The sequence below is a fragment of the Penicillium odoratum genome (assembly GCF_028828045.1).
Source record: "Penicillium odoratum strain IBT 22623 chromosome Unknown utg000008l_segment0_segment0, whole genome shotgun sequence".
Taxonomy (NCBI): Eukaryota; Fungi; Ascomycota; class Eurotiomycetes; order Eurotiales; family Aspergillaceae; genus Penicillium; species Penicillium odoratum.
This window is the reverse complement of record NW_026643150.1, coordinates 2,127,319-2,148,326: the sequence shown is the minus strand read 5'-3', so window position 1 is coordinate 2,148,326 and position 21,008 is coordinate 2,127,319. Positions and strand designations below refer to the sequence as shown.

At 50.4% G+C, this 21,008-nt stretch overlaps 9 protein-coding genes across 9 annotated transcripts; 6 read left to right on the top strand and 3 right to left on the bottom strand.

The window, feature by feature from the left end:
- Positions 1–456: 456 nt before the first annotated feature.
- Positions 457–2,366, top strand: N7520_011015 (GMC family oxidoreductase; the record flags this gene model as incomplete). Its single annotated transcript, XM_057144948.1, has 3 exons — positions 457–702; positions 762–1,622; positions 1,818–2,366. 3 exons carry the CDS (start codon positions 457–459, stop codon positions 2,364–2,366), a joined length of 1,656 nt encoding a protein of 551 aa, XP_056990702.1.
- A 1,776-nt stretch (positions 2,367–4,142) lies between these two features.
- On the top strand, positions 4,143–7,913 carry N7520_011014 (pentatricopeptide repeat protein; the record flags this gene model as incomplete). Its single annotated transcript, XM_057144947.1, has 1 exon — positions 4,143–7,913. The coding sequence occupies one exon, from the start codon at positions 4,143–4,145 to the stop codon at positions 7,911–7,913; it is 3,771 nt and encodes a 1,256-aa protein (XP_056990701.1).
- A 683-nt stretch (positions 7,914–8,596) lies between these two features.
- Positions 8,597–8,941, top strand: N7520_011013 (putative quinol monooxygenase; the record flags this gene model as incomplete). Its single annotated transcript, XM_057144946.1, has 1 exon — positions 8,597–8,941. The coding sequence occupies one exon, from the start codon at positions 8,597–8,599 to the stop codon at positions 8,939–8,941; it is 345 nt and encodes a 114-aa protein (XP_056990700.1).
- A 240-nt stretch (positions 8,942–9,181) lies between these two features.
- N7520_011012 (pyridoxamine-phosphate oxidase PDX3) lies at positions 9,182–11,173 on the top strand (the record flags this gene model as incomplete). Its single annotated transcript, XM_057144945.1, has 5 exons — positions 9,182–9,224; positions 9,331–10,250; positions 10,509–10,663; positions 10,764–10,857; positions 10,937–11,173. 5 exons carry the CDS (start codon positions 9,182–9,184, stop codon positions 11,171–11,173), a joined length of 1,449 nt encoding a protein of 482 aa, XP_056990699.1.
- A 275-nt stretch (positions 11,174–11,448) lies between these two features.
- N7520_011011 (uncharacterized protein) lies at positions 11,449–11,965 on the bottom strand (the record flags this gene model as incomplete). Its single annotated transcript, XM_057144944.1, has 2 exons — positions 11,449–11,701; positions 11,754–11,965. The coding sequence occupies 2 exons, from the start codon at positions 11,963–11,965 to the stop codon at positions 11,449–11,451; spliced, it is 465 nt and encodes a 154-aa protein (XP_056990698.1).
- Positions 11,966–13,430: 1,465 nt separating this feature from the next.
- N7520_011010 (chloride channel protein) lies at positions 13,431–16,208 on the bottom strand (the record flags this gene model as incomplete). Its single annotated transcript, XM_057144943.1, has 5 exons — positions 13,431–14,694; positions 14,746–15,071; positions 15,120–15,197; positions 15,248–15,607; positions 15,663–16,208. The coding sequence occupies 5 exons, from the start codon at positions 16,206–16,208 to the stop codon at positions 13,431–13,433; spliced, it is 2,574 nt and encodes an 857-aa protein (XP_056990697.1).
- Positions 16,209–16,612: 404 nt separating this feature from the next.
- Positions 16,613–17,342, top strand: N7520_011009 (histone-fold domain-containing protein; the record flags this gene model as incomplete). The annotated part of the gene is made up of 4 exons (XM_057144942.1): positions 16,613–16,670; positions 16,729–16,814; positions 16,872–16,962; positions 17,017–17,342. 4 exons carry the CDS (start codon positions 16,613–16,615, stop codon positions 17,340–17,342), a joined length of 561 nt encoding a protein of 186 aa, XP_056990696.1.
- A 442-nt stretch (positions 17,343–17,784) lies between these two features.
- rip1 (ubiquinol--cytochrome-c reductase catalytic subunit RIP1) lies at positions 17,785–18,800 on the top strand (the record flags this gene model as incomplete). Its single annotated transcript, XM_057144941.1, has 4 exons — positions 17,785–18,073; positions 18,242–18,330; positions 18,392–18,542; positions 18,619–18,800. 4 exons carry the CDS (start codon positions 17,785–17,787, stop codon positions 18,798–18,800), a joined length of 711 nt encoding a protein of 236 aa, XP_056990695.1.
- Positions 18,801–19,431: 631 nt separating this feature from the next.
- she9 (putative mitochondrion biogenesis protein (She9)) lies at positions 19,432–20,998 on the bottom strand (the record flags this gene model as incomplete). The annotated part of the gene is made up of 2 exons (XM_057144940.1): positions 19,432–20,285; positions 20,347–20,998. The coding sequence occupies 2 exons, from the start codon at positions 20,996–20,998 to the stop codon at positions 19,432–19,434; spliced, it is 1,506 nt and encodes a 501-aa protein (XP_056990694.1).
- Positions 20,999–21,008: the final 10 nt, after the last annotated feature.

Genomic DNA, 21,008 nt, shown 5'->3' with positions numbered 1-21,008 from the left:
TTGTCTCCCCACATGGTCAACTTAGTTCGGAGGTCAAAGTTCAAAGATTCGGCTGGTGAACTTGGAGGGTTTCTAGGTGATGAATTTTGTGTTGATTGGAAATTATGTACGGAGTATAAGGAACGTCTTGATAAAATTGTGTAATCAGTGCGTGGCCCATGCCGTTGCCACGCCACGTTGGTATCCTAGACTAGACAGTGATCAAATTGAATGGGTTTTTTTTTTGGCGTCGGGGCAACTGCTGAGTGAGGGATTCAGGGGTTATCTATCCTCCCGTCGTATGGATCCCTCAGAGGCACTAACAATGAATTGTACATTGTTTATATGTTATGCAGCGTACATAATGAACTAAGATGCCGTCCCTCCATCCTTCCTCCTCTTTCCCCAGGAAGATTCCATATTTTCAATCTCAATATTCGCTTGATACTTAGGTCGCATATCAATAAATCATTGGGTATGGGATCTTTTGACACCGAAGCCTCTGATGGGCTCGAGAACGCAACTTACGACTTTGTGATTGTCGGAGGTGGAACTGCTGGCCTCGTGGTAGCAAATCGACTCACAGAAAACCCCAACATTAGGGTCCTCGTCCTGGAGGCTGGAACAAACCGTCTTAATGATCCCCGGATCAATATCCCGGGCCTGGGTCCGGCCACCTTTGAAGACGATAATTTCGATTGGAACTTCCGATCCATTCCCCAGGTAATTTGCTACAGGACCATTCCAACCCATGAAATACGATTCTTATCTTTATCGTGTAGGAACAACTCAATGGCCGCAAACTCTTAGCGAACAAAGGTCGCACTTTAGGAGGCTCCTCGGCGATCAATTTGGGAATGGTCATCTATCCATCTCGGTCCGGTTTAGATGCCTGGGAGGCACTGGGCAACCCCGGGTGGGGCTGGGACGGGTTAGCCCCGTATATTCGCAAGTTCCACACGGCCTCGCCCCCATCGAGTGAGAACCGTCTATTCTTCAAGGGAATGAAATATGACCAGCATGATCAGGGTAATGAAGGTCCCGTGCAAGTGTCATTCGGGGACCAGTACATGCCTTATCATTCGGCTTGGATGGACACCTTCAAGACTCTTGGATATCCGCAGGTCGAAGATCCAATCAACGGGGCCGGTACAGGCCCCTTTGTGAGCCCCGGTGCTGTGGATCCAATTACCCACACCAGAAGTCATTCTGCAGCCGCGTACCTGACACTGGAGGTACAAGCTCGTCCCAATCTGCGAGTCGTGACCGGAGCCTTGGTTGAAAAGCTCTTGTTGGAGAAGCGGGAGAACGAAGTTGTCGCGACTAGTGTTCGATTCACCAAGAATTCACATGTTTACACGGTGTCGGTCGAGAAGGAAGTTATCCTTGCGGCCGGAACAACACAATCCTCTCAAATTCTAGAATTGTCAGGTATTGGAGATGAAAAGATCCTCCAATCTCACGGGATTCCAACAGTCATCAATAACCCCGGCGTTGGAGAGAACCTGCAAGATCACGGGATTGTCTCGTTTGGATACGAGGTCGCAGACGGCATGCCATCAGGCGATATGGCGAGGGACCCGGCAATTGCGGCCGCTGCAATGGCAGCTTATCAAAAGGATGGCTCGGGCCCTCTCGGCATGGTACCACTAATCTCTGCATTTATGCCATGCCTGAATATGTCTCCAGCTGAGCGGGAACAGTTGCTCCGGAATCTCCAAGTCACAATCAATGATCCCTGCATTTCGCGGACACACAAGAAGCAATATGAAGCATTGCAGGCCCTATTCCAAAATCCCGAAGAGCCCACAGCTCAATAAATCCTAGCGCCATTCCAGCTATTGCCCCGAGAAGAAGAACCAAAGCGTCTCTTTGGTCTCGGGCATCCGGGATTCTTCATTAGCATTGTTTCTCTGCTCAGCCACCCCCTATCACGGGGGTCCGTCCATATTCAATCTTCCGATCCCAAGGCGGCTCCTATGATCGATCATGGAACACTCCGTAACTCGGTTGATCTGGAGCTGCATGCTCGCCATAGTATGTGGATGGACAAGATTGCAGAGGCGGAGCCGCTAGCATCACTACTGAAAAAGGGTGGTGAGCGCCTGCACACACCGGAACCGCTGACAGACGTAGAGAAGGCAAAGGAGCTGTGTAAAGAGCTCGTCTTGTCTATGTATCATGTCAGTGGGACCTGTGTCATGATGCCGCGGGAAGATGGAGGCGTTGTGGATTCCCATTTGAAGGTGTATGGATCGGCAAATATCCGGGTTGTCGATGCTAGCATATTCCCCTTGGAACCGAGAGGCAACATCCAAGCGACTGTGTTTGCAGTTGCTGAGAAGGCGGCGGATATCATCAAGCAGGGTCTGAAATCAAGTTCTTGATTGCAGAAGCCTTGATGAGTAAGTCAATATACATTTTAGTACTTTGGCCTCTTAAGGCAAATGATCTTTGAGTATGGACTGAAGGTGTATTAAGTGCTCAATAGATGCCTCTAGTTAATCCGAAAGTTCAGTGAGTCTGAGCCCGGACTGAAATTTACTGTGAGCCTGACTCTGAGCGTCCTCATAAAACGGCGGCAGCTACCTAGGTATATGGAGTGACTAGAGTACATACCGAGTACCCTAAACCATAGAGTGGTATAGATCGACCTGAAGCCCCCCTGGGATTCGGTTAATGTCCACCCTAGATTGCTGTGAAACTGTATATGAGTTAGCAGGCGGCCTTTCCTTCTGTCTTGAGATACCAGCTTCAGAGGTCTGCTAACGACGAACCACCATGAGCTATGCTCAGTCAGCCTGGTAATAACAAGGATGAGGTCTTTGTGGTGTTAGCTTATTCCGCGTTGTGCTATCTCTCTTTGTGATGGACCATGGTTCATCACACGGGAAATCGATCGACACTGTCATTATGCGTCCGGGCTCTCTCCATTTACCGATTTAGGCATATTACCAGAATGAGTCTGGCCTGACGTCAGAACTGACCAAATGGTGTTAACTCCAAGAGCGGACCATAGTTAATCGGGCCCGTTATTTAAGCACAGACCAAGCATATAACTGTGTTATAGATAGACCTGTCGTCACGTGACAAGGATGCTAATCAATTGTACTTCCATAATCCTCAAACCATCTCTTGGCATATCCAGCCCGTCAAAAGCATTCTACATAATTTATTTGCACCCCCAGGGTATTCGGTGAGATTGAAACCGCCGTTTCATGGTTTGATTTAGAAAAGCAAAGTCCCATCGGTTGTGTGCGGATATTGAAGGGAAGACTCAGCCCCTGGAAAGCGCAAAGTATATGCCTCACGGAATGTTTCGTCCGGAGACAAAAGTTCAACTCCGCGGACTTCAAACACCGTTAACGCCGAATCCGTGAGAGTCGGGGAAGGGACCATGTTGGTCCGAAGAAAAAGAATCGGGACCGATTGAGTGAGTCATATTTTAATGGATTTGATTGGTTGGCGTATTCGTGTTCAACTCCACTTTCATTGAATTTCTGACAAACCACATGACCCCTTGAACAGGAACAGATAAAAAACAAGTATAGAGGAAGCTGATATGTACTCGATACATTGATATTATACTGATCATAAAAGTTAATCTATCATATTATGAGGTAGAAAGTACATTAAGTCAATCTTTTTTTATTGACGTATCTGATTCTTACAATAGATTAGATTCCGATGTACAAAGTACAGAAGTTGGCGAGTGGTTTCCCCTAACCAACTATCAATTCGAAGGTACTTAGTACATCTAGAGGATTCTCCGGAGAAGATCGGCCCTATAGTTTGATGGCCCACCTGTGAAACTCTCCATCTCCTTCCAGAAGTTTAGCGTGTGAGATTTCATAATTCTTTTTACACTTGACTCTTCGTCATCTTTCTGAACATTTGACCTATTTTTCTCTTCATACTTTTATCCCATTTACATCCCATTAACTTGAGGATCTTACATTCTACCGCTAATTACTAACCACAATCATTTACCTTCCTTACCACAGCGCGTTCATTGGCGACACGGAGTCGTCCAATGAGCTTGCATTTTCAATACCATTCTGAGTGCAAGGTCCGCTTACACCCAGCCTCTTGTCGCAGGCTTCAACTGACTTTTCAACTTCCAGCATTGCCTCTTCGCACTGAAGAGGTCGCCCGCTAGATAAATGGTTTTTAAGCCGTTCACCCACCTCGCGCGCCAGAGTCTCACCAAGGCCTTCACCCATGGCTATGCTCAATCGGTAGTCGCAGCGTCGCAGTCCTACGCGTCAACAACCCCCTTCAATTCCATCGCCTCGCAACCCGCCAAGTTCTCCCGTACCCAATTACAGAATGCTTTCTCCAACGCGTCCAGCTCGTCAGGCAGTGGCGCCAAGGCCAGCCAAGGCGCTTCTGGATCAGGGGATTCTGGTCTAGCTGCCTACTATGCCGCCTGGCAGCACGCTCAGCAGACCGGCGACGATAGCGACTGGTGTCAGTTCCAGTTCAAGCGTCGCATTGATTGGAAGCCATCGGCCGAGGAAATCATCGAGCAGGCTCACGAAGACCGGTCCGACTCTGTACCCCCGCATCTCACCAAGGCTGCCGTGAACGAAAATGTCAGCGCCCAGGTGGAGGAGGCGGTGGCTAGAGAGATCCAGCAGATCCAGGAGGAGCATGAACAATCGGAGGAAGCATCAGAGGTGACAGAGGCGAAGGCATCCGTCGAAGATGTTGTTCTCTCAGAGGCGATCTCAGAGGAGTCGCGGGCTGCATCGGCGCAGATCGTGCAGCTGGCCAAGTCTGAGAAACTGGCGGATATCCCTGCTGCCTTTGAGGCCGTGCTTCGGGAGGGCCTGACACCGACTGTGGAGGCATACAATGCCCTCCTGGTTGCTGCCATCGGACTTCACCCCGAGGCTGCGCAGGCGATCCCCAAGGCTCTGGATGTTTACTCGGATATGCTTCGTCGCAGGGTAATTCCCGACGAAGATACCTATGAGACCCTCCTTCAGCTCTTGGTCGCCAACGCTAACGATGCGATCAAGGCCAAGGAGATTTTGGAGCAGGAGCGGGTCCGTTATGGCGGAATGGAAGAGCCTGGCAAGTTCATGCTTCAGTCCCGCGAGCTGGAACGCGACATTCTGGCCGAGGACCACTCCCTGTCCATTGCCGTAAAGCTGTTCAACACCGCCATTACCCGACACCCGCTCCTTGTCTTCCCTATCAACTTGTACCGCCATCTCATCATTGCCTGTGCCCGTGAGGGTATGGTGGAAGACATGGTTCTTATCTACGCTCACATGGAATCGCAGAAGGTCCAACCCCATGCCACCATTTACCCTTATATGATTGATGCGTTTGCCAGCTCTGGTGACCTCAAGAGTGCGGTGGAGTGCTATGAGGAGTACCGAAGCCTTGCAGTCTCGGACGATAGCGGAGTTTTCAGTATCGTCCAGCGACTAGACGGGCAAGTGTATGCAGCCCTCATTCGTGCTTACCTCTCTTGTGGCAAGGAAGAGGGTGCGATGAACTTCCTTAATCGGATTCGCTCTTCGTTTGATGAAGTCACCGAGAACCGTGAGAGCCGTTGGGCTGCTGTGGAAAGCGTGATTATTCAGGAAGCATTTGTGCAACACTCTGTGAACATTGGGGAGTACAGCAAGGCTTTAGAGAAGGCCAAGGCTGAGCTCCACGATGAGGCTCGGGATCAGGCCATTTCCAAGATTTGTGTGACCGCGGCTGACGCAGGCGATCTGACCACTGCCTCTGAAGCGTATGATCGTCTGTCCACATCGCCGGCCATACGCCAGGTCCCCGCCATTTCACTTTTCGCCCTCCACATTCGTCGGGGCGATATTTCTGCGGCTCGTGCCTTGTGGATCATGTTGAACACTGTAGGTCAGGCAACCCCGGATATGGTTCAGCCGACCGCTATGTACGTGGTGGCGTTGATGAAGAGTGGCCAGGTTGAGGCAGGTCTGCAGGAAGGTCGCAACATGTTTGCTCGCATCCGCGCTGCTTCTGCCGAACAGCCCGCTAGCACCTCAGCCACTCGAGAGCAGATCACGGAGTCCCTCCACCTCTTTGGACGTGTCATTGTTCAGACCGCTGCCGTGCTGTCCCCCCAGTCAGCAATGTCCCTTTTGTGGTCCATGTTCGACAACGGCGGTCTGGTATCTCCTCTGGCTGAACATGCCGTTGCTAATCTCGGCCCCATGGGTATCTCCCAGTTGAGCCAGTCCGATCTCACCCTTGCTCTTCGGGTTCAAGCTGGTATGCTTGCCAGCAACACTGCCATGCTGTTTGATGTCGCCCACCCAGTCCGCTTTGCCCACATGCTCGATGTGGCTTTGTCAACTTCCCTTCCCATGGACAACTACACCACTGGCTTGGTTGACCAGGTTGTCGCTCAACTCTTCACTAACCGTCCCGACATCGTCAAGAGATGGCAAGACCACCTGGAGGCTACTTCCCAGACATCCATGTTGTCTGCGCGTCACAGCCCTGTCTCCGTTGAAACCTCCCTTACGACACCTTCTTCGAAACCTGATTCCTTCGACCCCTATGCCTATGCCACGGACTTCCGCGGCTCTGCTCTCATTGCCGATGAGCTCGAGAAGACCGCTGGACGGGCCGAGACACACCTCAACGACGCTTTGATCCGACTGAAGAACATGCGCCGCATTGGTCGCCACCCTCGCTACATCACATACGCCAAGCTGATCACCGCCGCTGCCAAGACTGGTCGGCCGGAGTTGGTTCATGAGATTCACAATATGGCTCGGGTTGATGTTCCGCTCAACCTGGCTCACAACGCTGTGAAGTACGGCTGGGTTTCAATCCTCGATGCAATGGTTGCTGCCTACCTTACTCTTGGAGACCGTCAGCTGGCTGGCCAGTTCCACCAAGAGCTTCTTGGTCTGGGCTCTGCGCCTTCAGCTAACACCTTTGGTCTCTACATTACAACTTTGAAGGAGTCTACCAAGACCTTCGATGAGGCCACTGAAGCCTTGAAGATCTTCCACCGTGCTGTGGCCGAAGGCGTTGAGCCTACTTCGTTCTTGTATAATGCGCTGATCGGCAAGCTCGGCAAGGCTCGTCGCATTGACGACTGTCTTGCTTACTTTGCCGAGATGCGTGCCAACAACGTTCGCCCAACGAGTGTCACTTACGGAACCATCGTCAACGCGCTGTGCCGTGTGAGCGATGAGCGGTTCGCTGAGGAGATGTTCGAGGAGATGGAGTCTATGCCTAACTACAAGGCCCGGCCTGCACCTTACAACTCTATGATCCAGTACTTCCTGAACACCAAACGGGACCGTAGCAAGGTTCTGGCATACTACGAGCGTATGCAAGCCCGCAACATCAAGCCTACCATGCACACCTACAAGTTGCTGGTTGACGCGCACGCTTCCCTCGAGCCCGTTGACATGCCGGCTGCTGAGAATGTGCTCAAGTCTATGCAGGCTGCTGGTCAGCAACCCGATGCAGTCCACTACGCCTCTTTGATTCACGCGCAGGGCTGTGTCCAGCACAACCTTCCCGCTGCCCGCAAGATCTTCGACTCCGTCATCGCTGACCACCGTGTGAGCCTGCAGCCATGCTTGTACCAAGCTCTCTTTGAAGCAATGGTCGCCAACAACCACGTCGCCGACACCGAGGAGATTGTCCAGGGTATGATGCAGCGCAACATCGAGATGACCGCGTACATTGCCAACACTCTCATCCAGGGATGGGCCACGGAGGGCAACGTCGCCAAAGCCAAGGCCATCTACGACAGCATCGGCATCAAGAAGCGCGAGCCTAGCACCTACGAAGCCATGACTCGTGCCTTCCTCAGTGCTGACAACCGCAGCAGCGCCGCAAACATCGTCCAGGAGATGATGTCGCGTGGATACCCCGCTGCCGTGGCTAGCAAGATCCTTGATCTTGTAGGCGGAGCCCCCTCCGTCTAATACCCTTGGTCTATGATTTGATTTGTTTTTTGTTTTTTGTTTCTTTGTTCTCCTGGCTACTTTCTACCAGGTTAGATTAATGCTGTGGTTTCGGGTGCACCCTACACCATCTCGCCAGGGCTGGATCCCTTCGGCATGAGCTTAGACTTGGGCTTTTCCGGTTCGGCGCATGTAGGGCAGCAGCTGTTGGATATACCTGGTGGGTGGATTCTGGATTCGATTTATAAATGCATTCAGCGGGAACTGGCGTTCGGGGATAAAAACGGCATGTATACCATTGTGCGATATCTTTTCTTGTGTTCATAGACCCATCTCAGCTCTGCATGGCGCTTCCATACGCCAAGGTCAAAATACAAAAAAAGTGAACTGAAATTTGATTCTGATGAGTGTAGCTCAGATAAAGATAAAGATGGCGGAATGCCGAGTTCTTCCTAGTCCTATTCTTAGTGGCTTTTCAATTGGCTAGCTATCTCATCCTATTAGTAGATTTGACTCATGATGACTCGACAAGAGTAGTTTAGCACTAATTTAGCACTAATTTAGCTTCGAAACACTCAAATGAACACATAAAGATTAAACTTGAGCACTGCCAGCCTTAGAAATCCACTAAAACCATCTCTACCTCCCATTTCATACCTCTTAGGGTCCAACCAACATTGGAAACTAGCCACATAACAATGACAATGACCCACGAATCCGAAGAATTCCTCACCGAACTCCCTCCAATCCCAGAGGATGAATTCGTCGTCTTCGGCACTGTCTACGCTCATCCAGAGCACGCGGATGCCCTAGAAGCCGTCTATGCGGAGACCACTCGCCTCGCACAGTTCGAGCCCGGCTCGATTTATTACTGTATCTGCAGAGATGCTGACGATCCTAATATCTTCCATTTCTTCGAGCGCTATGCGGGACGTCAGGCATTTGAGGATCATAATGCACAACCGATTATCCAGAAACTTATGGCGGATCAATATATCAGGGGGGTGAAGGCGAAGTTCATGAAGGCTATATTACCGGGAGAGAAATGATGTTACATTTAGTTAGAAAGGGATTAAGAGTGGTCCGATGTCGTGTGATGCGACCAACCTACGTCAATTTCCCGGAATTTCCCTTTCATTTTCCTTTTCCTTCCCTCAATCAACTTATTGTTTATTCTCATGCTTCCTCGCTCTGTCTCTATTTCTGTCCGTGACTCATTTCTCCGCATTCGTTTTCAGTCCCACCAACCCCGCCTTCGTACATTCAATTCCATCTCCAACAAACCAACCATGTCTCAAAACGAGGGGCATTTACGCCCAAAGAAGCTCATCTGTATGCCTCTCACATCTACATCTACATCTACATCTACACTTCTCTCCCACGCACATCCGACGCGAAAATTGGAGGGAATAGCTCCAAGCTGACCACTCTCCAACAGTTGCACCGGGCGATATATCAACGACCCCCGAGCTCCAAGCCACCGACTCAGCATCTCAATCCGCCGAGGCCCTCCGCTCCGACACCTCAACCCCAAACTCTACCACCGAAAGCGAGATCCTCTCCCACCCCGCACGCGCCCATCAATTCGTCACAAACCCACCCTTAACCGTCTCCCAGCTCCATGGCACAAACCCCCTCCACCAGTTCCACTCCTGGTTCAAAGACCCCCGCCTCGCCCCTAGCTCTGCTCCAGAAACCTGCACCCTAGCCACAGCCGAGCTCCCCTCCGGCCGCGTAAGCGCCCGCAGCGTCTACCTTAAGGAACTCGACGAACGCGGCTGGGTCGTTTACAGTAATTGGGGTAGCAGGGAAGGTAAAGGCGGACAAGTCTTCGGGCGCGCAGAAGGTGGACCCGGATCCACGAATCTACCCGAACCCAGCGAAGCCGCGGTCTCTCACCTGGGTAATAGATGGGGTGCGCTGACTTTCAGCTGGGCGGGCGTTGAGCGCCAGGTACGGGTAGAGGGGATTTTGGAGCCGCTGAGTCGGGAGGAGAGTGAGCTTTACTGGAGGACAAGAGAGAGAGGGAGTCAGATTGGTGGGTGGGCTAGTTGGCAGAGTAAGGTTCTTTGGTCTGCCGAGCCGGGACAGTTGGAGGAGCGTCAGCGGAGGAAGAGTGTTGCGCATGTGCAGGAGACGGCGGCGGGGTCGGAGGCTTTGGCTAGTTTGGATGAGACGGATATTGATGATGGGAGGGCGTTGCTTGAGCAGCAGGTGAGGGATATTGAGGCTCGATTCGAGGGTGTTAAGGATATTCCACTTCCGCCGTTCTGGGGAGGTGTTCGTTTGGTGCCGGAGTCTGTGGAGTTCTGGCAGGGTCGTCGTAGTCGGTTGCATGATCGGTTTCGTTATGTGAAGGTAGAGGGTGGATGGCGGCTACAGAGACTTTCTCCTTGATTTGGATATTTTATCTAGAAAAAATTATATACAATCCTAGAACAAAATATATGAACTCTCAGCTCAATATTACTTCCAAGGTTTTATAGAAAGCTCGCTCTGTAGCTTCGGTGTAGATGTCGATCCACTCTTATCATTTATCAGTCTTGGCATCTAACCTCTCCCTTGGACGCGCCTAACCAGCTTCCAGGAAGATGCAGCTCTAAACCCAGCATTTAGCCAATCTCCATTCATATTCATATACCCGTGTATATATACACATACTCAAAGTCCACTATGGCCTCTCCTGCGCCCAAATCTTCCACTTCCCCCTGGATCCTCCTCGCCCTAGCAAGCGGCGCCTTCGCCGCGCTAAACGGACTCTTCGCGAAACTGTAAGCTACCAGACCAGATCAGCCCAGAGCTACTATCAAATCTGTCCACTACATATAAACCATTACAACTCTGAGAAAAACCCAGCTAATATGCACACAGAACAACGGATGACCACACCACATCCTTCGCGCATTCCCTAGCCCACCTTTTTGGTCTTGAATCCTCACCTTTCCTGGAACTACTCGTCCGAGGTGTAAGTTCTTTGTTTCCCAATCTACTCTGCCTACCTAGATATGTCCTATCCATCCCGAGTGTGAACTAACAACAAACAGGCCTGCCTGGGTCTTAACGTCCTCTGCAATATCATCATGTGGGCTCTCTTCACTCGTGCCCTAACAGCTGGACCGTCGACGGTCAAGGTCTCTATCACTAATACGTCGGCGAACTTCCTCGCTACGGCGCTATTTGGTATGATTGTGTTCCGGGAGGCTGTTGGTGGTCTTTGGTGGCTTGGAGCGGCGATGATGGGAGCAGGATGTATCTTGGTGGGGATGAGGGAAGGAGCTTGAGCTATTCATTTATTGATCTATTGATTGACTTGATGTACATATTCTTTTTGGCATTTGGTGCTATTGTCTTTGGACCCAGACCGGTTCTGCATTAAAGTCTGAAGTTCTAAGGTTGACTTGGATTCGAATTGCTACTCAACCGCCTCGTAGCTTTTGCATATGTACACGCTATAGGTAGACATGATCGAATGAATACGACGGTGAAAATGGGGAAAAGTTCAAACTCTAGTCTAAGCACCTGATCCGCTTACTTCAATCTTAAATACCGCATCAAATCAAACTTTTCTCTTGGGTACGGAATGCACGGAGCTCACGTCGATGGCAGCATGCACATTCAATAGTGCAGTTTGAGTAGAAGTACATAGCTGGTCTTTCCTTCGGAACTGCCCCGAAGGCGCGAATTTTGTCACAGCAGCCACATCCAAATGCACAGCATCCGCCTCGACCTGCACATGCGGGCGAATGGGTACCCCGTGTGGTAGCAGACCTTCTTCTGTCATAATCTCGGATCCACGCTCCCCCAGGGCACTCGAAGGAATGTTGTTTGAGGTTTTTCCAGTTTTCGTGCAGTTTTGGCGACAGATCTTTGAGTTCCTTCTTGTGGTTGTCGATGATCGGTTGTGTTGCTGGATGCAGGGCTGGATCGCTTCCTCGTTGTTGAAGTTCAATCTCTTCAGCCAGGTAAACTTCTCGCTGTACAAGTGCATTCGCTTCAGCCACCAGCTTTTCCTTTCTTTTAAGATACTGGAGTTGTTCATTCATCTCCTGCTCCGAGGTCTGAAACTTGGCCATGAAGTTCACGATTAAGAGGAGGCTTTTGCGATTCGCAAGCTGATATTTGGCTTCCAAATCTTCCCATAAATCATTTTTAGAGGATTTGAAAATGGCTGTTAGGCCTTTCAACGTGACGTAAAAAGCAATAGAAGTGGCAGCAAGTAAGATGCAGAATAGAAAGAGACAAAAGATGACCGTCAGTGACCAAAGACTGACTCCTATCAAGGATTACTCCAGATATTTGAGATCCATGATGTGTGAAATGTGACTGCAAAAAGCGTGATAGAAATACAAAGGTGGTGAGTTAGGGGAAGAGCGGGTGTAAGCAAGTAGCCTCGGAAACTGGAGGACGCGTACAGCTCTGCACAGCCCCCATTCAGACTAAGCTAGATAAGCAGTTCAGCGGAGTAACTCACAGGCCACGCAAACATTTATACCCAATTGACCAACTATTACCTTGATGTTGAAGTTCGGATCCTGCTAGAGGGCCTCTCCCTTAATATATGCCTAGCTTAGCTATAGTCTCGGCTAAGGCCTAGTATAGCCCGACTTATCAGACTAAAGGTTAAGCGGTAGGTGAGCTAAATAGGATAGGAACCTATTGTATATATGCACTATGGGGTAACCGGCTAGGTGATCCCGTAGTAGATCCTTTATTCTCTATAATATTATAGTAAATGGATAAGAGGAAATCCATAGTAGTAATAAGGAGGTACGTAGACCTACTAACTAGTATTGGAAAGGCTACTTGGCCGCCTATACTTACGGTATTTTCGTCATTAGTTTATATTACCAAAGTATACTTCTTTTAATCCACTGACTGGGTAAAGAGGAACCAAAGACCGATAATGATGATAACTAGGCCATGCGATTCGCGGGCTATACTATGACGTTGGGGCTATGTAATGTAACCCGAGGAGCGGTAGATTACCTACATATACGGCATTAAGGGATAACTAGCACTCTATATTTATTAAGGAGGCCGCTAGTATCAAAGGCGGGCAAGGTGGACTTATAAAGAGAAATCTAGATAGCTTCGTAGTAAGCTACGCTTCTATGGCTTAGTTAAGGAGTAGAAAACTTGATTATATATCATATAAAGCTGCTACGGAGGTATTATCTTAGGAATCCTACAACTGTGTAGCTACTATTATAGAATAGGTCGTCGGATCGAGCGGCTTCTCATAAACTGAAAGGGGGTAGTGCATAGAGCTGAAAGCCGAGGTGTAATTGTAGGTGGGGCCGAAGCGAAGAGAAAGGGGGTAGTAATAAGTGCAAGATAGAGGAGTTAAAGGAAACGTCAGAGAGGTGAAAGAGGTCGAAAGGGCATAGCGAGCTTTTTATGCCGGAGCAACTGAAGGCGGAGCTTTTAGAACGACGTATGGGGGGGGGGGGGCTAAACTAAAAGAGGCAAAACTAACCGCATACAGTAATTCACAGGTCCGGGGAATTACATAAACAAATCTATCAAGCAATACCGGCCTTAACGTCGGGGCCGTTCCTCTCTGTCCTCCAACTCAACCAGCCCTTCATTCTCCGTTCCATCTAGAATATCAGATGGCTCTGCCAACCCGGGTCGGTCCCGTTCACGCAACCTCACAGGCCGGCGTGGACCAGATCTGGATACGAACCCGATGACGGTCTGGATCAGGCGCCATAAGCGGTCATCCAGGGTTTCTGGTGGAGGATTGCTTAGATGACCGCCAAGAGTGGAAAATTCTGATGAGCTCGTAGCTGCAAGGGCGTGTTCCTCGGCTTCAACCTTGAACTGGTACTTCAAACAATCCTTGACGGTTACCAGACCGGCTAGGCGGCCGCGGTGCTCGACTATGATCACACGCGGGCCCATCTTTTTGAAAATCTCCATGACAGTCTCTAATGGGAGACGCGGATGTACGGTAAGAGGGGTGTGGTCGACAAAGCGCGAGAAGTCGACGATGCCAGCACCAACACTATCCTGGATGGCATCAAAAGTATCGGGGGCGAGGTGTTGGCGCCCGGATGCACGACGGGCGACAGATGCCTCTGCGGCATCTTTGGTGAACACGCATCGGGCACGCGGGGAGAGAAGGCCCTGACTTCGAGCACGATCGATAGCGTATCGGAGCTCTGTGCGTCCAATATATCCGACGAGAGTCTTGCTACTCCGGTCTTCGACAATTGGAAAGCCCTGGAACTTGTTATCGCTGAGCAGGTGCTCTGCTTCCCGCACGGGAAAGTCCGACGCTGGAATGAATAGTGGATCCGTTGTCATAGCGTGTGATACTGGGACATTGAAGACGTGCTCTTCCTTGTTATCTAGGAAGGGGAATCCGTTGAACCAGATCATGCGGTCGGCGATACCGCCGTTTCCAAATCGGTCGCCAACGGCTTTGGTGATACCCACCACGATCATGGTAGGCAGAATGTATGTCAGAGCTCCTGTCAACTCAAACATGATGACTGTGACTGAGATAGTGATGTGCATGATTCCACTCAGCGCTGCACCGGCACCCAAGAAAGCATAGGTACCTGGAGTGATGCATTGAACATCCGGCTCGCATGATGCGAAGAACGCTGACTTGGGGAAGGATTCATGCAGTGCCTGCACCATGATTCCTATCATTCGTCCAAAGGATGCACCGATGGCCATAGATGGGACGAAAATACCAGCAGGAACTTTGCAGCCGTAGGAAATAATCACTAATCCAGTGCGCAAAATGGTGGCAATAGCCAATGAAAAAACCATTGACCAACGGTTTTGCTCTCTACATAAATTGCGTTAGAACCATATGTTTCGGGATTAGTAGTATCCTTACTGGCACAGTCCGTGATAATCGTGTCCACCTCCACATTCGCGGAAGAGTATCTCCATCATCTCTGTCATGTTAATTTTCAAGAATATGTTTGGATAGCAAAGAATAGCCGTGAGACCAGCCAGGACAACTGATTCGGCAATAGGGTAAGTGCCCAGGTATTTCTTGCGAAATGATGCCATTCGAAGATTCCATTTAATCACGAATGCGCCGTACAGTCCACCGAAGACACCGATGAAAATGAAGAAGATCAGTTCAAAGAAGTGCCATGTGCGATCATATTCGACCTGAAACATGACAAGCTGTCCTGTTCGGAACGGGTTCAAGGCCTAAGACAGTTAGTAATTTCATTGAACGCCCTATTGGACTGTACGTACAGCTAGCACACTCGTTGCCACCAGGGCACAGAAGTAGCTGCGCCACAAAGTTTTGAGAGGGAAGTAATTGGCGATCTCCTGTCCGCGGGTTAGAAGATAATGTTGCTGGATCTTGAGACCAAACATACCTCTAATGAGAACAATACACCTCCTATCGGACTTCCAAAGGCCACGGCCACACCAGCTGCCGCGGAAGCAGTCAAAATCTCTCTGGTCTTGGATGCACTAGTCTTATATTTCCCAAAGAACCGTGAAATGACGTTACCAGTACAGACGGCAAAATGCACACTAGGACCCTCCTTTCCAACAGAGAGACCAGATGCAATAGCTAGCGGTAGAGCAATTGACTTAATGATTAGCGTCCAAGCACCCAGGAAGCCCTTCATGACAAATCCAGCAATAATACACTTGATCTCTGAAATACCGGAGCCAGCGGCATAGGGCGCAAAAGTCTTGACCAGAATCGCCGCGATAGCAGCAAGTAGCACCTAGATTCTTTAATCAGCGAGCCATTTTGCCGAGAGAGGTGACACCATGACATACCGCAAAAAAGAAATAAACCACATAATTAAACAGCCAGAAACCGGTCCAAGGTGTCCATTCCTGGCAACCTCCTTCAGCGCCCCAGCAGCAGAATTGCTCATTTAAGTAAAATGCCGTGGTACAATGACCCAGCTTGATGTCTGACAACCACTCTGTGATAATATTCAGCAAAGCTGAATTGACACCAATTGCCACACCAACTAGGGTCACCACAAGCCAGGCTTGACCCGCATCGTATGATTCCACCAGCTTGCGTCTCCAACCAAAGACGCCTTCCTGGTCCCAGAATCCTGTGCCATTTCGTCGCTTAGCTCGTCGACGACTTTGCTCATACACAGCATCCTGCACCCAGTCTATCGTAGTAAAGTCCTCATATCGCTTGATCTCACTGATCTCTTCAGTGATGCCGGGCGCTTGTGCGTCGGGGGCTGGGTTTGAATCGGCAGCGGAAGAAACAGATAGGCCGGACAACCGGCGCATATCCCGGCGCTCTGAGAGAATCGAGGGCGACCGGGAATAGGTCGAAGTGGGGTGTGTCGAGGTCATAACATCGACCGGAGCGGTAGACTCAGCATAGTCGGGCTCGAGCTGAGTCGGGTAATGCACTTCCTCCGTGATGTATATCGCGGGATCGGTGGGTCACAGGTCAAATCTTAGAATCTGACCAGTTTCTATTATATATTCATGGGTTCCTTTGATAAGGTCAAAGAAAATCGGGGGAATTTGTGCAATTCCGGGGTGGGAGCGTTGAGGTTAAGGTGTCAAAGGTTCAAGTTCGCCAAGTAATCGATAACGGAGATCTGCTGAGATAACGCCGCGCACACGCGTTTGACTTTCTTGACTTGACACTCACGCGCTACGGATCATTTACACAGGGGATCATTGCTCAAGGACACGATTATTCACTGTCTTTGCTACTTTCTGTCTCCTGCACTTCAAAATAACCAGCCATGCCTCCAAAGAATACAGGCGAGCCGGATGAGATCACTGGCCAAAGTGCACTCCCCAGTAAGTACAAAACAGCTGCTAATAGGGACTTGATCCATATGACTGACTACCATTATAGTTTCTCGTATCAAAAAGATCATTATGCTCGACGACGACGTCGCACAATGCTCCAATAATGCAACCTTTGTCATCGCCATGGCTACTGTACGCCGCACTCGCATCCCATCTCAGAACCTCGAACAACGCACTGATGCAGATTAGGAAATGTTCATCCAATACCTCGCTGAGCAAGGCCACAATGTGGTAAAATCAGAACGGAAACCTCGGAAGACTGTCCAATACAAAGACCTAGGTAAGTGGGCAATAGAACTATCTCTGGTGACTGGATCCTGATCGAATAAAACAGCTACGGCTGTGTCACATATCGACAACCTCGAGTTCCTCTCCGATGTAATTCCCAAGACTACGACCTACAAGCAATTCAAGGAGAAGAAGGCCAAGGAGGCGGGCGCACCTGGAGAGTTGGAAAAGGGTCAGCGGACATTGAACGGTACCACTCCTGTGACTGGAGAAGGGAATGGTATCCCAGGGGAATCAGCAACACATCCAGAGGTTTCAAGTCAATCACCAACCATTCCTCGTACACCCGTGGTACCTGTGAGTGCGCTGATGGCGGACCGGACAATCAGTTCTTCGGCACACCACGACTCTGATGTTCAAATGCAAGATTGAAGGGCATTGGCTATTTGGATATTGGTAAAGGACTTGAAAATTGTCTAAGTTCTTTTGGTTTTTTGCATTGGAGTTTTTTTTTATGATTGCTGCTGTTTCGCATTCGGCCCGAGGAATGTATAGGATCTAGATAGATACCAAAATGACAACTCACTTAAGTTTGAGAACTTTATAACAAATTAATTCAATCATTAAAATAAATAGTCATTGGGTTATAAAGAAGAAGGAAGATCATAGATAAATTATATAGTTCCTTAAATTCATTTACATAGTCAAATCCATGTTCACCCGCGCGACCCGCATCAGCCAATGACAGGCCCCGTGATTCCGATCGCTAGCGAAAGCTCTGGCTCCAACTTCGTCCCGGCTTCATCCACTCCTTCCCAACGTCCAAGCAACGCCGCGGTCACACCTCCCCCACAAGTGGTCAATTGCCATCACAATGTCGCTCTCCTCCGCTTCCAGCACTCTGCTGCGCACTTGCGCCCGCCAGCAGCTGCCCACCACCCGCGCCGTCACCTCCTGCCAGCAGCGGAGGGGAGTTGCGGATGCGAAGGCGTCCTTCGACAGCCCCTTCACTAACGCCCAGGAGCGTGGCTCGACCGTGAAGATCCCCAACTTCAGCAAATACAAGTCCAACTCCTCCCCTCGCTCCAACCAGGTCTTCTCCTACTTCATGGCTGGCACCATGGGTCTGGCCTCCGCCGTCGGTGCCAAGGCCACCGTCCAGGGTAGGTTTTTTCTTTCCTTCTATCGCGCTTTCCGGAAAGAACATGGATATTCTAGGAGGGGGAAGGAAGGGATTCGATTGAATGGATTGATTACCTAGTGGTGGATTTGCGTGCGGATTGTGTGGTTCCGAGTCCAAATGGCTGACCGTGTGATTCCGCCCCCTACAGACTTCCTGGTCAACATGTCCGCCTCCGCCGATGTCCTGGCTCAGGCCAAGGTTGAGATTGCTCTTGGTGCCATTCCCGAGGGCAAGAACGTATGTGATATCTCGGCTTCTGGTCACACCCGGTTTCACCCTATCCTAACATTCGTAATAGGTCATCATCAAGTGGCGTGGAAAGCCCGTTTTCGTCCGTCACCGTACCCAGGGTGAGATTGCTGAGGCTCGCGATGCCAAGTGGGAGTCTCTCCGTGACCCCCAGGCCGACGAAGACCGTGTCCAGCGCCCTGAGTGGTTGGTCATGCTTGGTACGTGGAATCCTATACCTTGGCAATATACCCCGACATATCTTAAGATCGACAACTAATACAAATCTCTCTACAGGTGTCTGCACTCACCTTGGTTGTGTCCCCATTGGCGAGGCTGGTGACTATGGCGGCTGGTTCTGCCCCTGCCACGGCTCCCACTACGATATCTCTGGCCGTATCCGCAAGGGCCCCGCTCCTCTGAACCTGGAGGTTCCCCAATACAGCTTCCCCGAGGATGATGTTCTCGTCATTGGTTGAGCGACCTGTTACAATAAAAACCCTGAATTGGCTCGTTTAGACCGAAAGTGGAAGGGGAAAGCGAGATGTTGTATGTGCTTGTGGTTTGATTTATTTCCTTTTAGACAGAGCGGCCGTGTGTCATTGTCAAGATTAAGAGACCGTGTTTTAATATGGACAAAAATGTGCCTCTTTTTTACACCCATTTTCCAAGGCCTGTCCTCGGTCTTGTGGCATTGATCTGCGGGTGTTTCTTTTGGCAGACCCGAGTCTTGCTTGATTTGGGCTCGTGGTCTCCTTGAGTATATACTTGTTCTTTATATCTGCCAGTGTATTGCCTAGTCATGAAATTTCTTTTGTTTCATTCTCCTCCCATTCCCGAAATTGCCGGCGTACTATTTTATGCTGTATGGGAATCTAAAGAAGTCTCAAAGAACAAGTCTGCCTAGGTATTTATCAAGTCATGGAGAAAGCAGTCTTCAATAATAGTACACTAAATTGTTTTATATCTATCTCGTCTGTACAATGTATGATCGCCAAGTATGGATAAAGTAGATGACAGTGGTTAAACGCCCCATATGAAATCGCGCGAAGGATGAGAAGGAGTACCCAAACATCTGCTCGCTATGCACAAAATCAACCAGCCTCACATTTACCGGGGTTTCACCAAGGCAATCAGAAGACCCATCACGGCCGCACCAGCTGCGGCTCCCTGCACGGCAGCCACAGTAAGGTCGCGCTGGGTCATAGCGACGCTGCGGTCACTAAGGAGCTCATCGAAAGTCTGTTTCCAATATTCAAGGGAAAGGGGAGAAAGAGAAATCCCAGCGAGACGGGAGTATAGAGTTTGAGGAGTGGTGTCAGAGGGAGAGAGGGTTTCCAGCAGGCCCTGATTCTGAGCCTCATTGTCAACAAGAGCGACCTCGGAAGTCTCGCTAGGCGGGTCGGTAGCAACAGTGGCCACAACGGACTCCTCAACCGGACTATCAATAACCTCCAGATTCGAAGCCGGTACAAGTCCTCCAACAAGAGCAGCTTGGTTGAGAGCCTTTTCCTTCTCCAATGCCTCGACGACCTTATCCTCGAAACCTTTCACCAGCCGGCGCCGGCGCCACGGCTCCACGAGAATCTGGAAGATCAGGAAAAGAAGAACGTTCATGCCCATTAGTCCCCACGTTCCCCAGGTAGACATGCGACGGATCTTGTCCGACCACACCTGCTCCTCATGGTAACGGGAAAGAATGCTCTTGCTCAGCTGTGCCGCTGCCTCTTCGGCTTCACGCTCGGCTTGCGCTAGTGCCTCCTGCGTCTCCGTCTCGGCAACCTCGTTGGTATGGTCATTGCGGTAGAGAAGGGTGAAACGCTCCAGGTCGGTGGTAGACCAGGCATGCTTGCGCTGGAGGAGCTCGTTCACTTCGCGCTGCGATGTAGAACGGTTGTTGATCGCAGCGGTGTAGGCATTTTTAGCTTCCCGGACCTGTGCGCGTGCCGCGCGAAGGCGGTTTTCTATTGAGCGAAATAATCAGTCACTTGATTTGTTCTGTGTATGGCGCTAGCATATGCTCACCTTGACTGTGGATTTCCTTCTTGAGTGCTTCGATACCCGAGTACCCGGTAAGGTCATTCAGCCGCTGTCCAGCTACAAAAACATTGGACTGGAGATTATCCATCATTCCCGTGAATTGCTTTGACAGCTTCGACCGCCGGCTCTCGAGGTAGGAGGGGAGACCTCCACTCTTTGCGTCATCTGTGTTTGGGATTTGCTCTTGTCCCGACTGTTCCTCCCTCTCCCTTTTCTCTTCCGCTTCGAGGTGATCTAGGAGTCCGCGCTCGGTCCCCTTTATGGTTGAATCGTCTACAAGCCGATTGAACTCCGCTGCAGAAATGTTTGCACCACGAGAGGTCCCCGCACCCGCCTCCGACTGGGTGGTAGCATCGGATGCATCAGCGTCCTTGGTAGCCTGAGCTACATGTTGGGGGTCTAGACTGCTCGGTTCCTTGTTCTTGTCGTTGAAGGCATCGTAGGTACTAGGTGGTTGGCGGAATTGGCATTGTAGGCAGACTGAGAAAGCCCGTGATGTTGGTCTAACGGGGAAGTTCGGAGGTGTCGAGCGGAGCTGGAGCCGCGCCGGTCGAGCTGTGCGAGAGATGTGGGCACTGGTTCTGAGTGATTGCCGGAAGAGCAATGGCATGGACTGCATGGCCGGGACTGAGGCCATGGGCCAGGAG